At 32.7% G+C, this 20,661-nt stretch overlaps 3 protein-coding genes across 10 annotated transcripts; all 3 read right to left on the bottom strand.

The window, feature by feature from the left end:
• Positions 1-1,945: 1,945 nt before the first annotated feature.
• On the bottom strand, positions 1,946-4,785 carry LOC107939544 (uncharacterized). Its single transcript, XM_016872889.2, has 2 exons — positions 2,766-4,785; positions 1,946-2,671 (listed from the first exon to the last, which is right to left on the bottom strand). The coding sequence occupies exons 1-2, from the start codon at positions 4,629-4,631 to the stop codon at positions 2,351-2,353; spliced, it is 2,187 nt and encodes a 728-aa protein (XP_016728378.1). The 5' UTR covers positions 4,632-4,785; the 3' UTR covers positions 1,946-2,350.
• A 2,164-nt stretch (positions 4,786-6,949) lies between these two features.
• On the bottom strand, positions 6,950-9,323 carry LOC107939545 (deSI-like protein At4g17486). 7 transcript variants are annotated; one of them, XM_016872890.2, is made up of 5 exons: positions 9,127-9,323; positions 8,527-8,729; positions 7,881-8,168; positions 7,517-7,603; positions 6,950-7,344 (listed from the first exon to the last, which is right to left on the bottom strand). In XM_016872890.2, the coding sequence occupies exons 2-5, from the start codon at positions 8,672-8,674 to the stop codon at positions 7,181-7,183; spliced, it is 687 nt and encodes a 228-aa protein (XP_016728379.1). In that variant the 5' UTR covers positions 8,675-8,729; positions 9,127-9,323; the 3' UTR covers positions 6,950-7,180. The 7 variants fall into 7 exon arrangements, with proteins under 7 accessions (XP_016728379.1, XP_016728382.1, XP_016728381.1 ...); XM_016872893.2 differs by having other exon boundaries at positions 6,950-7,326; XM_016872892.2 differs by having other exon boundaries at positions 7,517-7,597.
• Positions 9,324-10,028: 705 nt separating this feature from the next.
• LOC107939539 (nudix hydrolase 8) lies at positions 10,029-13,118 on the bottom strand. 2 transcript variants are annotated; one of them, XM_016872883.2, is made up of 9 exons: positions 12,433-13,118; positions 11,970-12,244; positions 11,655-11,720; positions 11,214-11,351; positions 11,025-11,102; positions 10,877-10,927; positions 10,731-10,765; positions 10,512-10,620; positions 10,029-10,415 (listed from the first exon to the last, which is right to left on the bottom strand). In XM_016872883.2, the coding sequence occupies exons 1-9, from the start codon at positions 12,569-12,571 to the stop codon at positions 10,209-10,211; spliced, it is 1,098 nt and encodes a 365-aa protein (XP_016728372.1). In that variant the 5' UTR covers positions 12,572-13,118; the 3' UTR covers positions 10,029-10,208. The 2 variants fall into 2 exon arrangements, with proteins under 2 accessions (XP_016728372.1, XP_016728374.1); XM_016872885.2 differs by having other exon boundaries at positions 10,029-10,432; positions 12,433-13,066.
• Positions 13,119-20,661: the final 7,543 nt, after the last annotated feature.

The raw sequence follows: 20,661 nt of genomic DNA, 5'->3' as shown, positions 1-20,661 counted from the left end.
ATACATTTTTCGATAACCGTAAAATTCGAGTCGTTACAAAATGGGTGTTTCTAGCAAAAAAAATGCTGAAAGGACTTTGAAAAAGCTGAAGGCAAGGTTAGTAGTGAACAATTCAGTCAGAAATATGGGATTGACTACTTTGAAACATTTGCACCAGTGGCAAGACTTGATACAATTAGACTACTGGTTGCATTAGCTGCTCAAAGGCAGTGGAAAAAATATCAACTTGATGTGAAATCTATCTTTCTCAATAGTTTTCTTGATGAGGAGATATTTGTTGAACAACCAGAGGGTTTTAAGGTTGCTGGTGAAGAGGACAAAGTGTATAAGCTGAGAAAAGCCTTATATGGCTTAAAACAAGCACCAAGGGCCTGTTATGACAGAATTGACAACTACCTAACAAGCTTGGGGTTCGAGAGGAGCCTCAGTGAACCAACACTGTATGTGAAGAAGAAAGGTGATGAAACACTACTTATAGTCTCGTAAGTGGATGACTTGTTAGTGACAGGTGGAAACAATGTTATGCTGATTGATTTTAAAGGCAAAATGGAAAATATGTTTGAAATGTCAGATTTGGGTGAAATGTCCTATTTTCTTGGCATGGAAGTATCTCAGACTCAACAAGGGATCTTCATCAGTCAGAAGGCATTTGCCTTGAAAGTTCTAAACAAATTTTCCATGCAAAATTGTAAGGCAACTAGTACTCCAGTTGTTGTCGGAGAAAAGCTGTCTAGCCAAGGTGATTTCGAGAAAGTGAATGAATCAACCTATAGGAGCCTAGTGGGATGTTTGCTCTACTTAACATCCACAATGCTAGACTTTATGTTTGGAGTCAATCTCCTATCCAGGTTCATGCATTGTTGCAATGTGAGTCATTTTCAAGCTGCAAAGAGAGTACTGAGGTACATCAAGGGAACTTTAAGCTTTGGAGTTATGTTCAACAAGGTTGATAGCATAAAGCTTCTTAGTTTTGATGACAGTGATTGGGCAGGATCAATTGATGACATGAAAATCACTTCAGGGTATTTGTTCACCCTTGGATCAGCTATTTTTTGTTGAAACTCAAAGAAACAGTTTATTGTTGCTCAATCAACAGCTGAAACAGAATATGTAGCAGCTGCAGGAGCTGTTAACCAAGCAATTTGGTTAAGGAAGATCTTGGCAGATATGAACTTGCACCAAAGAGAAGAAATAGAGATCAGAAGTGATAATCAATATGCTATTGAAATTGCAAAGAATCTAGTGTTTCATGGGAAAACAAAGCATTTTAAGTCAAGTTTCATTTTGTTAGGGAAATGGAACAATCTCAAGAAATCAGACTGGTTCCTTGCAATTCAGAAGACTAGTTGGCTAATATATTGACAAAGCATCTTAGTGTAACAAGGTTCAAGAATCTGAGAGTTAGATTGGGTGTTTGCAGCATGAAAGCCAAGGAGGAGTGTTAAAAGATGGCTTACATGCAGCCCCTTGGAATTGAGCCATGTAGGTTGCAGCTGAAGAACATGCAGCTGTCATTTTGTTGTTTGCTTGATGTTTTGTTACTTAGTTACATTTGAACTATGTTTGTAATGAATCAGCTTAACCAAGTGTGCAAGCAATGTTTTATGAGTTTCAAGACATTGTTACTGGAGTTAGGTGTGTTTAGGTGACATTCTTCATTTTGACAAGTTAATTACTTGTATATGTAATGTTTTGTTCTTTCTGATATATGATGATGAATCATTCAGCTAAATTTCTTCTTGTTTTGGTTTAACTCAAGCAATCTGCTCTTGCTCTTCTTAGCTCGATTCTTTTGTTTGTTCAGCAAGTCTCTATTGCTTAATGCTCAAGACTGCTGTGATCGCTTAGTTTTGTTTCTCAACTCCTATAGAATCCTAGACTTTAATAACAACATGTTTTTTCATGTATTTTCTGGAAATTCTAAGATGACGACCTGAGACACTAACATAAGTAGACCCTTCCAGCATCATTAAGCTCTTTAAACCAATCCGATCTTCAGTATAAAGGTCTGTCTGCATAAACAGTGATGTTATTATCGGTCATAAAATTTCTAGCCAAACTCAACACAAGATCATATCAGATCCACTGGAACATATAACAAATTTACTTGCCACTAAATACAAATATTCATGAATGCCAACAATTATAGTTTCTGTGAGAAACACGTGGAGTGAATACAAATGGAACTGGACTGCTTTTATTCTGGCGAACAACACAAGTTGGTGTCGGCTCAGGGATCAGTTTGAAGCCAAACACATCCTTATTCTACTGGAGGGAAGCAAAGGTAAATAGAAGTGCTTCTCGACTGCATTTACCAAGACAAACAGTGTATTCATTTCTCATTGCGAAGTCAAGGCAGATCAGCAGAAGCTTTAGTTGGATTCTCATGTCCTTTCATGTCGAGGCTGAGGCGATACTTGTACAAGAAACAATCAGTCTTAAGTTTTCTTACTTCCCAATTTTTCTGCTCTAGTTCCTCCTCAAGACCCTTTAATATTTCTCGATGTTTCTCAACTTCTTTTTTTAAAGCCTTTCTCTCTTGCTTAGACTTTGCAATTTGATCATTTAGATTCCCAATGGTTTCTTCTACTGCAGAACTGCCCTCATTTCTGGAACCGACTGTGCCTTTCTCCGTAGTCTGCTCCTCTGAAATAGTTAAGGATGGTAATAGCTGAAATCAAACGTAATATTAGTTATGCTAGAATTGATAATAGAATGGAAATTATAAATGAACAAGCTATGCAGAATTCAGAATGTAAACTTACTTCGGAGATTACACAGCGAACCTCAGCAATAAATTTGCATTCTGGACAATAATAAACTGATTCAAATTTATATCTTCTTTTCTCACAAACATCACAATAGAACTCATCATTTGAGCAATTTGCATGTTCAGAGGAAATCATTTCATATTGGAAAGGCGATTTTGTAACAGTCAAAGGATGCAAATGGCGTTGATGTTTTATTGTCTTTGGTGTTGAGCGAATGCAGTAGATATGGATGTTAAATGCACAAGCCACGCATCGAAAGAAGCCCGTTTGAGCATGCTCATGGCAAATGTTGCACTCAACAGGGGCAAGTGTGTTATCAAAATAAGAGAGGTAGTGTATGTGACGTTCATACTTGAAGTCGGGTATTGTGACCTTAGGCTTAGAACAATCGATATGAAGCTCAAAGTCACATTTGGCACAACGATACCGCAGCAAAAACCAGTCATCCAACCCCAGGCATGAAGAACATTGAAAGGCTTTATGATGAGGAAGTGGTAGGGGTGATGAGAGGGTGAGAGCGTGTAGGGGATGAAAGGGATGATGGATCTCTTTCTCTTGTACCTTAACAGCACAAGATCTGTGTAAAAAGAAGTTGCATTCCGTACAACCGAAGAAGGGAGCAAAGCAACTCTTTGCGCATGCTCTGCATCGAACTTCATCGCCTAATTCCTTGCTGTCACAAAGTGCTAGGGGATGCTTGTGGGCACAATGTAGAATCTTATCAGCATCTTTGGACTCTATAGTCGGAAATAAGGTGCATTTGACATCCAGTTGGAATTTACATTGTACGCAACAATAGGCCAACCCTAAGACATCTTCATAACAAACCTTACACTGGTAAGATAAGTCACGGAGTAGAGTGAGAGGGTGTAGGGAATGAAAAGGATGATGTATTTCCGGCTGCAACTCAACAACACACTTTCTATGTAGAAAGAAGGTGCATGATATTTTGCTACAACCGAAACAAGGATCTAACAAGCAATGTTCTCCACAAGCTCTGCATCGAACTTCAGTGCCGAATTCCTTGCTTTCATGGAGTGCTAGTGGATGCTTGTGGGCTGGATGTTGAATCTTTTCGGCGTCTTTAGATTCTACAGTCGGAAGCAAGGCGCATTTGACATCCAATTGGAATTTACACTTTCCGCAGCAGAAGGCCAAGCCTGAGCTAGCTTCATCACATCCCTCACATTGGTAAGGTTTTTTGGTGAGTAAAACCAGAGGACATGACCGATGAAAGAAATGATTGATTTGGCGTGGAATATCGATCATGCATGAATGGTGGACATAAAAGTTGCAATCCTGGCAACCATAAGCGGAAGTATCAGAGGCGTTGACAAAGCAGAGCTTGTTACATATGGCGCACCCAACCTCCAAATGATTATTGGGAGGAACAAGTTTTAGGGGATGCCAGTGAGTAAAATGTTGAATAAGCTCTTCTTCATCCCCTTGTGATTGTATGGTGGGTCGTTGGGCGCATTTAACATGCATATCAAAATCACACTTGACGCAGCGGTAGGTAAAACCTGAGCCTTCTTTGAAACAAGCATTACATGTATAGGAATTTAGAATGTTGAGGAGAAGAGGGCATGGATGAAAGAAATTTTGGATCTCTCTTGGAAGCTCGGCACAGGATTTATGGAGGAAAAAGTTGTAGCAGGTACTGCATGCACAGATCAAACCCGATAAGCCTTCGCCACATCCCGAACAGTTAAGAAATTCTTTGAGCAACGAGTGAGTATCACAGAAGTTCAATGGATGTTCATGAAGAAAATGGTCAAACCCCCTCATTTTTTCTTTGGTACTCCACTCCAAGGCCACTTCTTTACAAGACTTCTCTATGGCCATAAATATTTCATCCATTTGTGTTAGTTTCGACAATCAAAATTGCGAAAATGAATGAGATTGTTAAGGAAAATCAAAGCTAAACAAGTAATGATGTTCCAAGGTCGTTTTTCTCTTTTAGGTAAAGATGAAGGTTTAAGAATAAAGGAAAGGAGATTCATTCCTTGTAGTGTGCAAGGGTAGGTTAATTACATAGTTTATCTTAATTATTCAGATGCTTGCTTGAGTTTCGTTTCTTTTCCCATAATATAATTATAAAGTTCATTTCTTTGGAGCGCCATTGAATATTTGTGATGACTTTTTCAACACTTGAGGAATCATGGTTGCTTTTGATTTCTCTATAGGTCCAGCATCAAGCAATCCTCTACTATAACCATTGATATACACATTAAATTTCACATTTCGTATTTTCAAAATACTACTAATATACCGCTATTTGCCATAATTTAAAGGTTAAATATGACACTAACCCAAAGCAAAACACAGATCCTAAAATAAAACCAAGTCACCTTTGCTTCTTGGCAAGTAACTATTCTTATGCATTGGGTCACGCTTAGCAAGGTGGGGGACCTTTAAGCCCAAAGTGTACTATGATGAATCAGTGAAGAAGAGTGTGGAATCTTTAAGTTGGAAAGGTGAGTCAAAAAGATTTATAAACTGATATGAAACTGGAAAGAGGTGCTTGAAAACATGGTTTATGGTGATCCAAAGCTTGAATTATTGAAACTTTTGATATGATGAAGGATGAAAGTGATAAGAAAAGAGTGAAAATAAAGGGAAAAAAATAGTTTTGGGATTTGATGAGAGGGTGAGGAAAATCCTGCAAATTTAATATGATAGGAGCTGTTTGAATGATTTCTAAATCCAATATCAATCATGCAAATAATTGAAATGCACAACTATACATTTAAACCACACAGCATTGTGTGAAGTTGTGAACTTACCTGGAGATTACACAGCGAACCTTAGCAATGAATTTACAAACATTGCAATATAAATCAAGTAGATTTTGATCTCTAGTTTGCCCTGAACTAAATTTATTGAATTTTGCAACTTACATGAGTAATATTCCTCTCAATTGAGTCTCTTATTAGTGTCTCCTAATTCTAGAATTTAACTTTTAAAGGTTTTGGTTATTAGACAACAAAAATTAAAGGTTGGGGTTAAATTTGGGAGATTATTTGTAAAAAATTAAAAAACAAAATCTTCAGGGATATATTTCAAAGTTGTACATGAATTATGATTTAATATTCAATTTGATACATGAACTTTGACTTTTTACAATATGATAAATAAATATTAAATTTAGTTCAGTTTTCACAAATCATTAATGCCATACTAGATGTAATATCATTTTAGGTTTACTTTTTGCATATACAAAAAAGAAAAATTATTTGCCTCACATGAAAACTGCTGAATTTATTTACTTATTTTAAATGTTTATAATTGAATCAAAATCAAAGTATTATATGTATAATTGAATCAAATTAAAATTTACATATCACATTGCACATTAAATCTAAGTTAGTGTGTGAATTTGATATTTGCCTCTATAATTAACATTGATTGCATCTAAAATTATTATTTGATTAATAAAATATGAACTCATGTCTTTAGAATTAGAACTAAATGAAAAATTTTGTAATACCGAGAGTTAAATTTTTAGATTTAAGATTAAATGATAAAATGCGTATATATTAAAAGGTTAAATTTATTATTAGACAAATAAAAACAGACCCACATTAGTTGAAAAGTTGGGTGACCGCCCAGATAATTTACCCAATTAAAAATTGAGCTATTCAAACAAAGGGAAGGATAATTCTTTCCCTTACTTTCCATCATAAGGGAAAGTTTTTTTTATAGTTGCAGACTCCCCCACATTTCGACTCAGCCACGGGAAGATTGAAAAATCTCTTTATTTTTGCTCCTTGTTGGAGGGGTTTTGGGTTTGACTTTTTATTCTTATTGCAATTTTTTAATAGAAAAACGAGTTTCTCATTATTCTTTCTCTCTCCCTCTCTCTCTCGCATCCAGAAAGGGGCATAAATGGCATTTTTGCAGCCGCTATGATTGAGTTAAAAGTCACAATCGTCTTTTGGTCTAGATATATTCTGATTATTAGTGTGAATTGTAATTACTCGATCGAGTGTAACTGGTAGTTATTGCATCTTCAAAACAAAAGAAGCTAACTTCAGTTGGTAAATGTTGTCAATTATAAACAATGGCCATAGCCATGGATCCATTTCATCCAAATCAATGCAGATTCATATGTTCGCAACTATTAAAGCCTTTTGGCTTAAACTAACCTAGAAACACACCCAAGAACTCATGTCCCATCAACAAAAGAAACCAGAAAATTATTATAATTTCCTCACAAGGAGAAAGGAAATGCAACTAATAATACAGAATCTAAATATTTGGCTTTAATGGTCACACTAGTAAAGGAATAAGTTGGGGCATTATCATGCTTTAAGAATGAAAAGGAAGTAATCAGCGTCATTGCAGTGGCATTTCGGACCACATGGCAGAAAGACTCACAACAGAAACAGTTATAGTTGGAGGAAAAATCAGAGGAGTTCTTTGGCAAACCTCAGTGGCTTCTCTTTTAGAAATGCGACATCACTGTTTTGTGTAGTCAAGAGATGATGATTTGCATCCTCTTCATCGCTCTCTCCTGTTAAAGATGTTGCAGCAGAATTTGATCTTTCATCATCTGCGTTGGAAAAATAGCCTGATCAAAAACATAATCGTCAATAACCTTGGCAAACAATTGCTTTTTGATCCATCACCGAGGATCCAGTACGAATTCATATTGAAAGTAACCAAACTTCTGAATCATTTGCAGGCATATGGGTGAAACTTGTAAAAAATGGTAAATGGTATGGTTGCTAGAAGAAGCTTACCGGAATATGCTGGATGATCAGGAAGATGTCGAACTGCAGTAACCTGAATGCTTTCTGGAAGTAGACAGTTACAAAATGAACCTGAAACTTTAAAAACTTCACTCATCAGATCAATTTATTGCATGAAAGGACAAAAACCCATTTACATATACTAGAAAAAAGAAGAGTTGGGAGCTACTTCATCCCATCATTCAAAATTCTTCATAAAATGAAGAAATATAAGTATAGACATTCAAATATCTAACAATGAGATAACTTTTATAACCATGCCATACGGATATGTGATCTAAAGCCATTAGAAGTCATCGTGGTTAAGTGATTAAGTACAAGATAACATTAAACTGAAAGCAGACAATTTCTTCACCTAATTGAGCCAGCCTATTTACCCATCCAGGAATAGGCTTTCCAGTTAGCTGCATGCATACTTCATTGGTGAAATGGTTGCAATTCTTAGCAATTAAATGGTACGTGTCCCCATGGTACTTCTGGGAAAGCTGCTCCATAAGTGACCGAAATTCTGAACGAGACAAGTTAGTGCTGCCCAATACTATTGATCTTCTGAATATGAAGCCGGGACAACTTCTTGGTTCCACTTCAAACACCCCACTTGTGGGGTACTCATGTGCTCCAAATCCGTACTCCAAACCATGTACTGATTAAATTAGTGCAGAATAGGTTAAAACCACAGAAATCAGAAAATAAAAGGCGGGAGAAAATCAAAGGTTAACATTAACTTCGAATAAATGACAAATCATCATAAGCTGGTAACTCTCAACAAATTTATTAAACAGTGATAGCAAAATGAGATTAATTACTGCCATCAAGGTAAAGATTTCTATGCATATAAAGAGTGTCGGTATAGAAAACCATATCACATTCTGCCATGCCCGTATGTCCAAAGCTATTTATGCAAATCAACTTAATAATATCCATATCTGAACAGCAAAATCGAAGTTCACATGAAAAAATATATATAAAAAAATACAATTATCATAAAGGAGAAATAATACCTTCTATACCCGAGTGGTATATCCCAATCCCAAACCAGTAAAGGTAGTTATTTATAGGTGTGAGGTCATATACATTGAGATGCAACAAAGCACGATTGCTTCCACCATTACTCTGACCCTTACTCGAATTCGATGGAAACAACCGCATTGTCCTTTTTAAATCTAACTTGCTTCTTCAATCTATATCACAGGCTCCTCTTCTTCTGCACCAAACCATGAAAACAAATATAAGGATTGTATCACCAAGGAGTCAAGATTAGGTTATTATACAAATAATTATCTACTACTTAGAAGTCTAAGCATAAATACCCAGAAAGACGAAATCCCCAAGAATTAATTTTGGTTACAAAGCAAAACAGATGAAAAGTAACAGCTTTTGAGAGTTGGGATTTTTCAATTTGAGAAAAGTAAGAGGTAAGGGAATCAACTTTCCCTTTTCCCAGGTTTTCCCAGGAAACCCAAATAAAAAAATACGAGAAAATCAACAAAGTAAACATTTGCACACTAATATAGTGAAAGACAGCCATAAATCCAGGAAATTACAATAATGAAAGCATAAAAAATGAAATATTAGGGAAAAATTGAAGCTTTGTAGCTTACAGAGAAAAGGAGACAAAGAGAAGTTAAAGGAAACAGCTCTGGGACAGACATCAAAGAGTTTTGAGGCAATTCAATTCAAGCAACTCTCTTGTTCTTCTTAGAGGAAAAAAAAGGAGATGCATGAATGAATGAGTGAAGCTTTTTCGCAGGTAAAGTGAAGTTGAAGCTTGATTTGTTTGGTATAAAAAAGGTAAAGAACTCTGGTCTTAACATTTATTTTATATTTTTAGGATTTCAATTATCAATTAATTATTTAAAATAGTTAAAAGAAATATTAGAAAAATAGCTTGGATTAAGGGGTTAATCTGTTGATAATTATTTGACTTTGATCTCTCTTTTGTTTGCTTTTAGATTTCAAAAAATTTATTGGGTGAAAAAAAAGGAATTTATTTCCTTTTAAAAAGTTTAATATTTTCATAAATAATTCTAAGAGTTTTTATTTCTTGAAATTCAATGTAAAATATAATGTTATATATTTATATAAAATAAATTATAAATTTAAGGGGAGTTAAAAATGGAATTTTTATCATTATAATTTTCAAATTTTAAAGAGATTTATCAGTTTGGGTAGATTTAAAATGATTATGTGTAATAAAATGTACTAATTAATTGTCATTATAGTGACATTTAGTAGTAATAATTTCTTATGACCATTTTAAGCTATGTTTTGTCCAGCATTGTAGCATATTGTCATGTGACGACTACAGCTCCCAAAACATCAATATTAGTTTACAAGTTTGGGACAAGAGAATTTGCAGACATATTATTAACTACCAACTAAATATGCTTAGGTTTGCCAACAGAAAATAATTAATTAGCGGATATTTATATGTTTTATAACATTGCTGCTTAACCTAATATTCATTTTTCCCTGATTAATCTCTCCAATTGAAGAGTTAACGTCAAATGTAAGCATTCCCTGGAATCTTCAATTATCAATACAAGATCTCATGATCTTACATTCAAAGTCATAATATGTACATTACTAAGATAGTGGTAATTACAGGTCATAAATCGTGTAGATCTTAAGCTTCCCGTGGATTAGAAAGTACATTCACTAGGCAGTGAGATCAGGATCTGTTTCAGTTGCCTATACAGTTGTTATGTTGTGAGTCGATGACATTATAGTACAGAGACGATGTTTTGCCATCAAATGTAGAAGCCACTTGATGTACAGATAACCCGCAATAACGCTTCCCCAGACGCTCAATGCAGATATCAATCACTTTCTTGAACATACAATCTTGTTGAATCAATGGTTGCTCCACAAACTCAACTAATGGCATCCACTGCAATAATAGCCAATCTAATAGTATCAACAAGATATCTGCTTCATAGCACTAAACATCTCTTTTCGAATACGTGTAGGGTAGGGAGGAACTTACTTTGGCTGCTTGAATTTCATGATCGTCAACCATAATGTGAGTTGATACAGGCTTTAGCATGCAGATGAAGAACAAATCAGACTTTTCAAAGGCCACATTGTGCACATGCCTGCCAAATATTAAGAACCAGATACCAAAAATTTATATTACATGGATTACCATACAAGAAACTTTCGATAGGATTCGATGACATCAAAAATATCAGTTGTAATCTGTTACCTGAATGCTACTACTTCCAAAAATTCAGTGTCAACCTGCAAGTACAACGCGTTAGCCTAATCAGACTCTTTAAATACTTTGAACTAACTATAAGATCTAATTCAGAATAGTACCTAAAAGGAGATCTATCAAACAGAAATACTTACCCCAGTTTCTTCCTTGACTTCTCTTACAGCTCCTGTAAATATCTCCTCTGACTGCCAAACCAAATAAAAAGTGTATTGATTGAAAAAATCTTTGCTTTGATTTTGAGTTCTACTTTCTTTCAATAGAATTCGAACCAAATAACTATACCTCAACAATGAAACCTGTTGGTATTTTCCAAAGTCCAACAAATTGGGGAGCACAGTATTTCTCTAGTACTACAAGAACCTGTAGTTGATCATTGCAAATGATTGAATTATAACTCAACTTTAAGACAGATAACTTAATAGTGGTTCTTCTCTTCCTGCAGTGTCAGCTGAAGCGCAAGTGATATGGTACCTCGTTTTTGTCATTGATGACAAATCCTCCAACGCCTACTTGATGTGAAGCATTGGCAGGAAGCATGCTGGGTCCTTCAGGTAGCCAGTAAGTTAACATTACGTATCCTCTCTCTGCATGGTGATATTCAAACCCTTCCTGCATCGAAGATTATTGAAAGAGTGAATTGAATGCAAAATATAGGCAAAATGTTTCTCCAGTTTCACCTTCTTTCCCTCAACTTTTTGTCAATTCATCCAACTTAAGTGCTAATTGTCAACCGCTTAAGTTCTCATCTACTTCCAATCTCTCTATTTTCTCTAAAAGTATCAGTATCCAACATTTATAAGGTATGAAACCATATAAGACTTATATGTAGTTCATGAGCACTCAAGTCTGGATAACATAGGTTTAGTGAAGCCAGTGAAACATTTGTGCCATGTTTTAATGTCTGGAAGATACCTTGATAGCAACTGGAACAAGATCTGATTTTTCCACTGGCAACTTCAGCCAAATTCCCTTCTTTCCCTGCAGATAATGAATTAAGATCAGTAATATCCTAAACTTACTGCTGTCCGGCCATCTCTTGATAATAAAAAGTTGCATTTTTATGTCATGACTTCACCTAAAAATTGTCCTTCTTAAATACCTACATGTCTCTCGAGGTTTTGTCACCAAAGGTTGTGACATACCCGTCACAATATAAATACAGGGAAGCACTATGGTTAAAGACTTGGGAGGCAAAGAAAACAAAGCACAGACAGAGATTTATATCACCTTTGATTTCCAGTGAGAAATTGAGAAACTAAGCATGGAAGCAAAGACAGTTGAATTAGCTGGTAATCTTTCTGAATCAACAATGACTCCACCATATTCATCATCAAAAGAATCCAATATTCTCAAATTCCTCGAAAACAAACTTGAATTTGTGCCATTAATCTGATATAATAAATTTCCTGCTCCAAGTTTTTCTTCATCAACTGAACTGACAGCTTGCTTTGGCACATAACTGTAGTTCGGAGTACTTGAATGAGAAGCCTTCGGAGATATACCTGAAATCATTACTTTCCAATCAATGGCATCTTAAGCTAATCATTTCCCTACATGAAACAGAATCAAAACAGGACAACTAATCCTCAACTTTATGTTCTGTTTTACATCAGGAATCGGACAAAAATTGAATTGACTGAACATAACCTGCCAGGCCCTTCTAATTAAAAGTATAAGAATTTAAAATTACCTCTGCAAGAACTGAAGTGTGGGGTGGATTTAACTTCAACCAATGGCCTGAAACTCGAAAACTGGCTTGAATTTGTCCTTTCAAGACGTGCTATCTCAGACATTGGCATATACTTTGAACTAAAAAAGCTGCACTCCATTTATGTCAGTATGCGAAACTCTCAAACGACTTTTAAACACCAACCCTGACCTAAACCCCCACTGGTTTAACGATACCCTAACTGCATAATACATATAAATTATCCTGACATATATAAAAACAAAACGATTGTAACTATCAGAATAATTTTGATTCCAGAAAACAAGAAAGATTTATAGAATTTAACGTTGCCAAAGACAACGGATTGGCCAAAGAGATTGCTTGAGAAATTAAAACACCACTTTGAAAATGTAGTGAGAGGGGGGAAAACAAACAAACAAACAAACACATGAAGCTTGATGAAGAGAATCCTTGGAACAAGGTTTAATGCTGGAGACAAGCCTCGTAAGCCATGAGTAAGCCTATATAATCTTTACCTAAATTAGCAAAACAAAATGAATAAAGTTAAAAAAAGTTAAGAGTGATGTGTTTGGTGAAGCTGTGGTGAGAAATGGGTGTTGGGTGATGGATCACAATCAAAAAGAAAGAGCCAACTTTATATATATGAAGATCTGCAATTCATTCACGGCTGAAATGAAAGAAAAAAGAGGGAACTTGGGAACTGATTTGTTTGGTAGCTATTTTAATTGTGGCTCCCACTAAATTGGAGCATCCCTTAATTATATTTTTCGACTCTTAGCTGAAGGGGAGATTCGAAATTCAATTTTTAAAATTATTTTTTATATAAATTAAAAAAATTATATTATAAGTATAAATACTTATTCATTTTTAGAATGGTTATAGTAAAAAGTTATTATAAAAAATAAATTATATTTATAATATATTTATTTATAAAAGATTATGACTAAAAATTTATTCATATAACATATTTATATGTTCATGTTATATATTATAAAAATAATATATTTATTCATAAAAAGTATTATTGTTTTTTATCATAATTTATTTATAAAAAATATTATGAAAGTTTTAGACAATTTATAAAAAAAATTAATAAAGATTATATATTTTAAATTTTATATTAATTTTTATTAAATTTAGATATTATAAAAAGTGATATAATTTAGTATAAAATTTTCTTCAAATTAAATTTATAGAAATTTTTATAATTAAAGCTAAAGACTATTTAGACTATGAACTCAAATATTATAAGATCGATGTTAATTATGTAAATAGAAAAAAAAATTTACATCATATCGTAGGATATAATACAATTAGAGAGAATGGTGCGATAAATAAAAATTGTAGACAATTTGCGAACTCTTTAATATGAAACATTATTTGACTTATAATCTTTTAAAAAAAAAACTATACACTTGATATAATTTAAAGTATATATCTTTCATTTTAATACAATATTCCTTAAATCGAAAAAATTTGTACAGCGTTATATTGTCGCGTGGTATGCACACCCTTCTCACGCGTGTGAAACTATCGAAGTAGCATTCTTTTTATTTTTAATTATTTTTTGGTTTAGTGAGTAAAAATTGCGTGGATAGCATTACCACACGTGAGTTTCTGATGTCTGGTCGAGGCTTTTGAGAGAACTGCTGGACACTTGTTTTTCTGGTGCTGCTCGAAAAGGTTTTGATCCCATACTGCAGGAAACATTATAGTAGAGAAGTACACTCTATTTAGCCATCAGAATTTGTGATGAAATGACTCATCACACCCGTCTAATTGATAATCTTTATTTATCTAAGGGAACAGTGCTAGATTTCTTAGCAACCTAATTCTATTATTTGGAAAATAAGGATTCAAATATGAACAGTAAGGATAGTTTATTTAATTATGAAATAAGTGAGGGACCCATATAATACTTTGCATGATGAATTGTGTTGAAGCCCACTTGTAATGAATGATAGTGACGGCTACCAAAATCAATCTCATAATAACAATGCTTTTTTCCTTAATCCATCAATGATCTTTACATTAATCGCCTTGAAAAAAATTAAAGTTTGTAAACTTCAAAGTATTTAAACCTACTAATTACTTATGTTATTAAGATTTTTCAATGTTTTTTAAATAATTTACACAGTAATTTGTTTTAGAAAACTACAAAGGGAAGGGTTCACATTTATCACGTTTAATTCATTGCGTATGTGAATGGACCCAACCACCTCACCTAACTGTTTTCCACTATACCAAAATATAAAATTAATAGTAAAAGAATTACGTATATCAACATTTTATTCAAGCTAAATTTAATAGATGTGAGCTCTAATATGTGTTTTACATGTGTTTAAAATTAATTAAAGTTTTCTTTTATTAATCCAACGATGGTATTTGATTAAGTGATCATGTATTTTTTTTTCAATCAATTGATTTCTTTTTCTCAAAGTAAAAATCATAGAATATTTTAGGACAAAAACGTCTCTTCTTATTACAACAATACAAACAAATTCATATTTGTTTTTTTTAATGAAAACGAATTTATTAACTTATGGAGGTAGACATCACTTAGGTTAATTTGTTTTCAATTTGATTAAGGTAAATTATACTAAATTACTAAGATTTATGTTTTATTCATTCAATTTTAAAATATTTCAAAATGGTTACTAAATTATTACAAAGATTTCATTTGAATTATTAAACTATTCGGAAGTTTTTTATTTAAATCATTAAGTTGCTAAATTTTTTGAATTATTAAACTATGCGAAAGTTTTTTTATTTAAATCATTAAGTTGCTAAGTTTTCTTAAAAATTCAGCAAGTGATAATTTGACAATCAGTACGGTGTATCAATACACATCGATGAGTAAAAGAACATATATTAAATCTAAGTTGATCTAACAATCAATGTCAGAGTTCAAAGAAGAAAGCTATTTGAATTTTGATTCATTGATTCATGGTGTTTGAAACTGTTTTATGAAAAAAATTGAATTGTAAAAGAAAAATGGAAGAAGAACTTTTGATTGGTACAGGTAATGGGAATAAAGAAGGTCATATATAAAAGCAATTTTAACACCAAATGACTTAAATGAAAACTTTTAAACTATTCAATCATTATTTTATAACTTTTTATAATTAAGTAACCAAAATATAAACTTACTAATAATTTAATCACTATGTAATTTACCCAATTAATTTAGTGTTGAGGAACGAGGATATATAGGATCCAAAAGGCTGTGAATTTCTTTTTCACAAAACAAAAGCTTACGGGGATTTCATTAAAGATAAAATAATTTCGGCAACCTTGAGTTACTAAGGAAACACCATCATTGAAGAATGCCATAAGAAAAATCCTGCTTAGCTTATCTTATCTATTGGAGAATTATAAATGTAAGCCACCAAACAAACAATTGTGTTTATAATCACATGTTCTTGGTTTTTGCGTTTTGGGGGCTACCATTCTAACTGTCATCCACAGTATCATCTACCCATTTTCGTCAGCCAACATAATGATATCAAGTACCCTAAATTGTGACAACCATATCTCATTTGGTAGAAATATTACAATTTATAATATTTATAATATCTTTTAATTAATCGGTATAAAATAATGAGTTGTTTACATAAAAATGGTGAGTTATTTTTCAACTAGTTAAATTGTAATTACATCAACAATTAAGAGAATTCTCCTTCAAAGCTTAATTAGAAATTGTCATCAAAACAATTTGTTTGCAAAGCAATTGCACTAAGAACAAGTTATTTACAATGAACAAATAAGTGTTCTTTTTAATTTGTACAAAATCAAGTAAGCAAGCCTTCTTTAAGTAGGCGTTATAGGCTTGCAATTAATCTTCAATTGATATGAACATGATATGCCCTGAAATCGTGCTTCAATAAAACTTTTATATCGTATAAAATAATTAGAGAAATTCAAATATTGAACTTCTATAGAAACTAGATCTCCTCATTTAAAATAACAAGATCACACATAAAGTCTTCAAAAAGAGCCATTGCTTGATTGATATTCAACGTGATCTAATCCATTAAATTGTTGCTCGAGGTGATGTAAGATTTAAAACCTTTGACAATCATGTTTTGTTTGGATGGTAGCCAATTTTGGTTACAATAGCTTGTAGTAAAGAAACTTATCAGCATCTTCTTTTGTATAGTTGTGATCGTAGCCAATCCTTGAAATCTTGACCTTTAGGTCAAGTGGATTTGACTTTGTTGGTAAATTGTGATGCAAAGTGATCATAGTCAAGGAGAAACTTATTAGCATCTTCTCTTGTATAGGGTAGAAACTTGTTGATGGTTGTAGAGCTAAAGGTGAAGTAGTGTTCGCACACATAAGCCTATATAAAATGCTTATAATCTTTATCAATGATCACCTTGGGGATATTTACATAGAATTCAAGCACTACATTCTTGACATAGGCCAATGAGAACATTAGATCATTCCCCTCTAGAATGATCTCAATTCCATGCTAAAAAAAAAAAAAACTCATCTTCCTAAACATTCCTTTCATTGATGAAGCCTTTTTGAGCCATTAGTGTAACACCCCCTACCCATATCCATTACCGGAATAGGTACGAGGCATTAACAGAGTTTACTGAATATTTTCAAATAATTTTGAGTCATTTATTATTCATATTTTGAAAATAATCATAACATCTCTCTATTGGGCCCTCGAAGCCCCAAACATACATTAAAAATCAACCAGAATTAAATCGGGATCATAAAAAAATTTTACAAAATCTTAAATTTTATTTTCATCTAAGTACTTACCATTTCAATACTTCTTATAATTAAACATGTTACCATTCAATCAATAGCTTGACACTTGTCTAAACGTCAAACAACATCATTGTTAGTATACTTGCATATATTTCATATAAATTCAACATTTATATACTTATTTTCTCAACATGTTACACTTGAGTTTAATAATTGTCTTTACTTACATAATTTCCTTGTATCAACATATCAAAGATAATCATATATGTACATGTCATGAAACATATCATTCTCTTACCATTTCTTCATAAGTATATATCAATCATTTCGTTATATCAATATTTCATGCACCATCATTTCCATATATTTTATGTATATTTATTCTGGTAAAGTTTATATCAAACTTAACATAAATTATATTCCATGTACTTATTCTTATTTTGTTTATCTATCTTCATAATTATTTCATACAACTATTTTGTGCATATATTTCCATATGACCAGTTCTTGTAAACATTTTACACAACTATTTCATATAACCATTCGTCATCTGATACATATTACCTGAATATCAATTGGTCAATAGATGTCATCGTGTCTCCCATCCACGGTCTTATTTATCTTTGACATGATGCCATAGTGTTTTCAACTATGGTCTTACTCATTTTCTGTCATGTTGCCATGGTATCTTTCAACCATGGTCTTATTCATTTCATGTCACGCTGCCATGGTATCTTTCAACCATGGTCTTATTCATTTCCCGTCATGTTGCCATGGTATCTTTCAACCATGGTCTTATTCATTTCATATCAGGTTGCCATGGTATCTTTCAACCATGGTCTTACACATTTCATATCAGGTTTCCATGGTATCTTTCAACCATGGTCTTACACATTTCATATTAGGTTGCCATGGTATCTTTCAACCATGGTCTTACACATTTCATATCAGAGAGCACACTCCCGCAAACCTCATCCTTACAGTGGGATTACCAGTCCAGGCTAAATCCCCTGTAATATAAACTCATAGAGTATTGTCGAGATTACCAGTCCAGGCTAAATCCCCTGCAACGACAATTACTCTAATGAGCTTGGATCTGAATTACCAGTCCAGGCTAAATTCAGACCTTAATTTGGATTACCCATCCGGGCTAAATCCATTTACACGTATTCTTCGGGTGGGCTATATTAGGATAGGATCACCTGTCTGGGCTAGATCCTTTTTACCGTCAATTCCTTTTCAGAGATCCATCGAAATTTCCTTTTATTCAACCGGGAGGCTAGATCCTTTTTACCGTCAATTTCTTTTCAGAGATCCATCGAAATTTCCTTTTATTCAACCGGGATTTCTTCCCCTTTTTATCAAATATATCAATGTTCCATCAATTTTCATACAATATACAATGAACATTCAAATTATTTTCACATCAATAACATACATTTCAAGCATTTAAGAATATAATTCAAGTTACACGAACTTACCTCATTGCTTGTTTGTGTTTATAATTTTATTAATCCAATATCTTTTCTTTTCTACGATCAAGTCTCATATTTGAGTCGTCCGGATCTTTATAAATAAATTTGATCATCATTTTCATTCATTTCATATTCTAATGCATTTAATTAATGTCTAGGAAAAATTACCATTTTGCCCCTAAACTTTTAATTAATGACGATTTCATCCTTAGGGTCAGGGAAAATAAAATTCTTGCAATTTAATCCTTATTTCCAGGTATTATTCTCATATGTATTGATAACAGTTCATGAATTCTATAAAATATCAGAATTTTCCATAATTTCAACACTTTTTAATTTAATCCTTAAAACATGTTTTCCCCGATCTTGAACTAAATTAATAATTTCATTCAATTTTGTAATTTAAATAATAAAATAATCCATTTCAGTAATTTGGTCATTTCTGACATTTTTACAAAATTGCCCATAAAGTTTTACTTTTATTCAATTTAGTCCCTGAGCCTAAAATATACAAATTAGCCGTGCTAGATGAATATTCATACATATTTTTCCTCCTCCTCCTCTCCATTCCACATCCTTAATGTAGATAACACACTTGTAAGTAACATTATCCATAATTTTTATTATTTACTTTTATGAATATTCAAGCTGTCTATCTGCATCATAGTCACTAAATTATTTATATTTATAGCTACAGAACTCAAAATTAAGATCCGATAATTTTCCCTGAAACTATACTCATATATATTATTACCATAAAATTTTCATAATTTTTTGTTCAGCCAATAAGTACAATTTATTCTTTAAAGTTACCCATGTTCTGCTGTCTGACAGTTCTGGCCCTTCTTCACTAAAAATTAATTATCTCCTCGTACAGAATTCGAATGATGTTCCCGTTTATTTCTGTTGAAAATAGACTCATTAAGAATTCTAAAAATATAAATTTAAGCCCATAATTATTTCTATCCAATTTTTTATGATTTTACAAAGTCAGAACAGGGGAACTCGAAATCATTCTGACCTTGTCTCACAAAATTCATCATATCTCATGATTTACAATTCCATTGCTTACATCATTTCTTCTATAAGAAACTAAACTTAATAAGATTTAATTTCATATTTTATTCATCCTATAATTAGATTTCTAAAATTTTTGATGATTTTTCAAAGTTAGACTACTGCTACTGTCCAAAACTGTTTTAGTACAAGATATTAATTACCATGTTATAACACCCTTATTTTCTTTTTCTACACCATTTCTCATCACTTTCTCTTATTTTCTCTTCACTAACATATCAAGAACATAGGACCTTATGTAAGAAAACTCTACTATAACATTATTTCCATGCTTTGTCAATAATAACAAACTTAAAAACATATTGAAATCTTGATATACTTACCTTGTTCTATTGATGCTAATCTTTAACTTGATTTTCTCTCTCCTCCAGCTTCTATTTCTTGAATCCAACTTGATATTCTAACTCCCCATGGTCTCCTTAACATGTTTCTCTCTTAGTAGCTATGCAAATTCTTTTGATTTCTAGGTGAAAATGGTGAATTTTTGGTGGAATGACCAAATTGTAAAGAAAATAAAATTTCTTTCTTTTCCTTCTCTTCTAACGTTGGTTGCATGGGAAAGGAAATGTGATGTTAATTCTTCATCTTTCCTTCCTTTTATACTAAATAAATAATAATATAATAATAAACATATCATAAAAATATTAATAAAATAATATTTATCTAATTAATTAATTTAAAATATCATCAACATAATCATTACATTCTAGAATTCTCTCTCTTACTAATTGACCATTTTGCCCTTCATGATCTTTTAGAATTCCATCCTTGAGTCATCACTTAATTTGGTAAAATTGCGATTTAGTCCCTCATAATTTTTCACCTATTCAATTTGGTCCTAATTCATCAATTTTTCTTGGTTTCTAGATCATTCCACCCTTAAAATATTTGCACCATTAGTCCTTCAAATTTTTTATATTTACACTTCAACCCTTTAAATTTTGAGTATTTA

The sequence above is a fragment of the Gossypium hirsutum genome, chromosome A08 (genome assembly GCF_007990345.1).
Source record: "Gossypium hirsutum isolate 1008001.06 chromosome A08, Gossypium_hirsutum_v2.1, whole genome shotgun sequence".
Taxonomy (NCBI): Eukaryota; Viridiplantae; Streptophyta; class Magnoliopsida; order Malvales; family Malvaceae; genus Gossypium; species Gossypium hirsutum.
The sequence above is the reverse complement of the archived record's forward strand: the minus strand, read 5'-3'. Positions and strand labels throughout refer to the sequence as shown.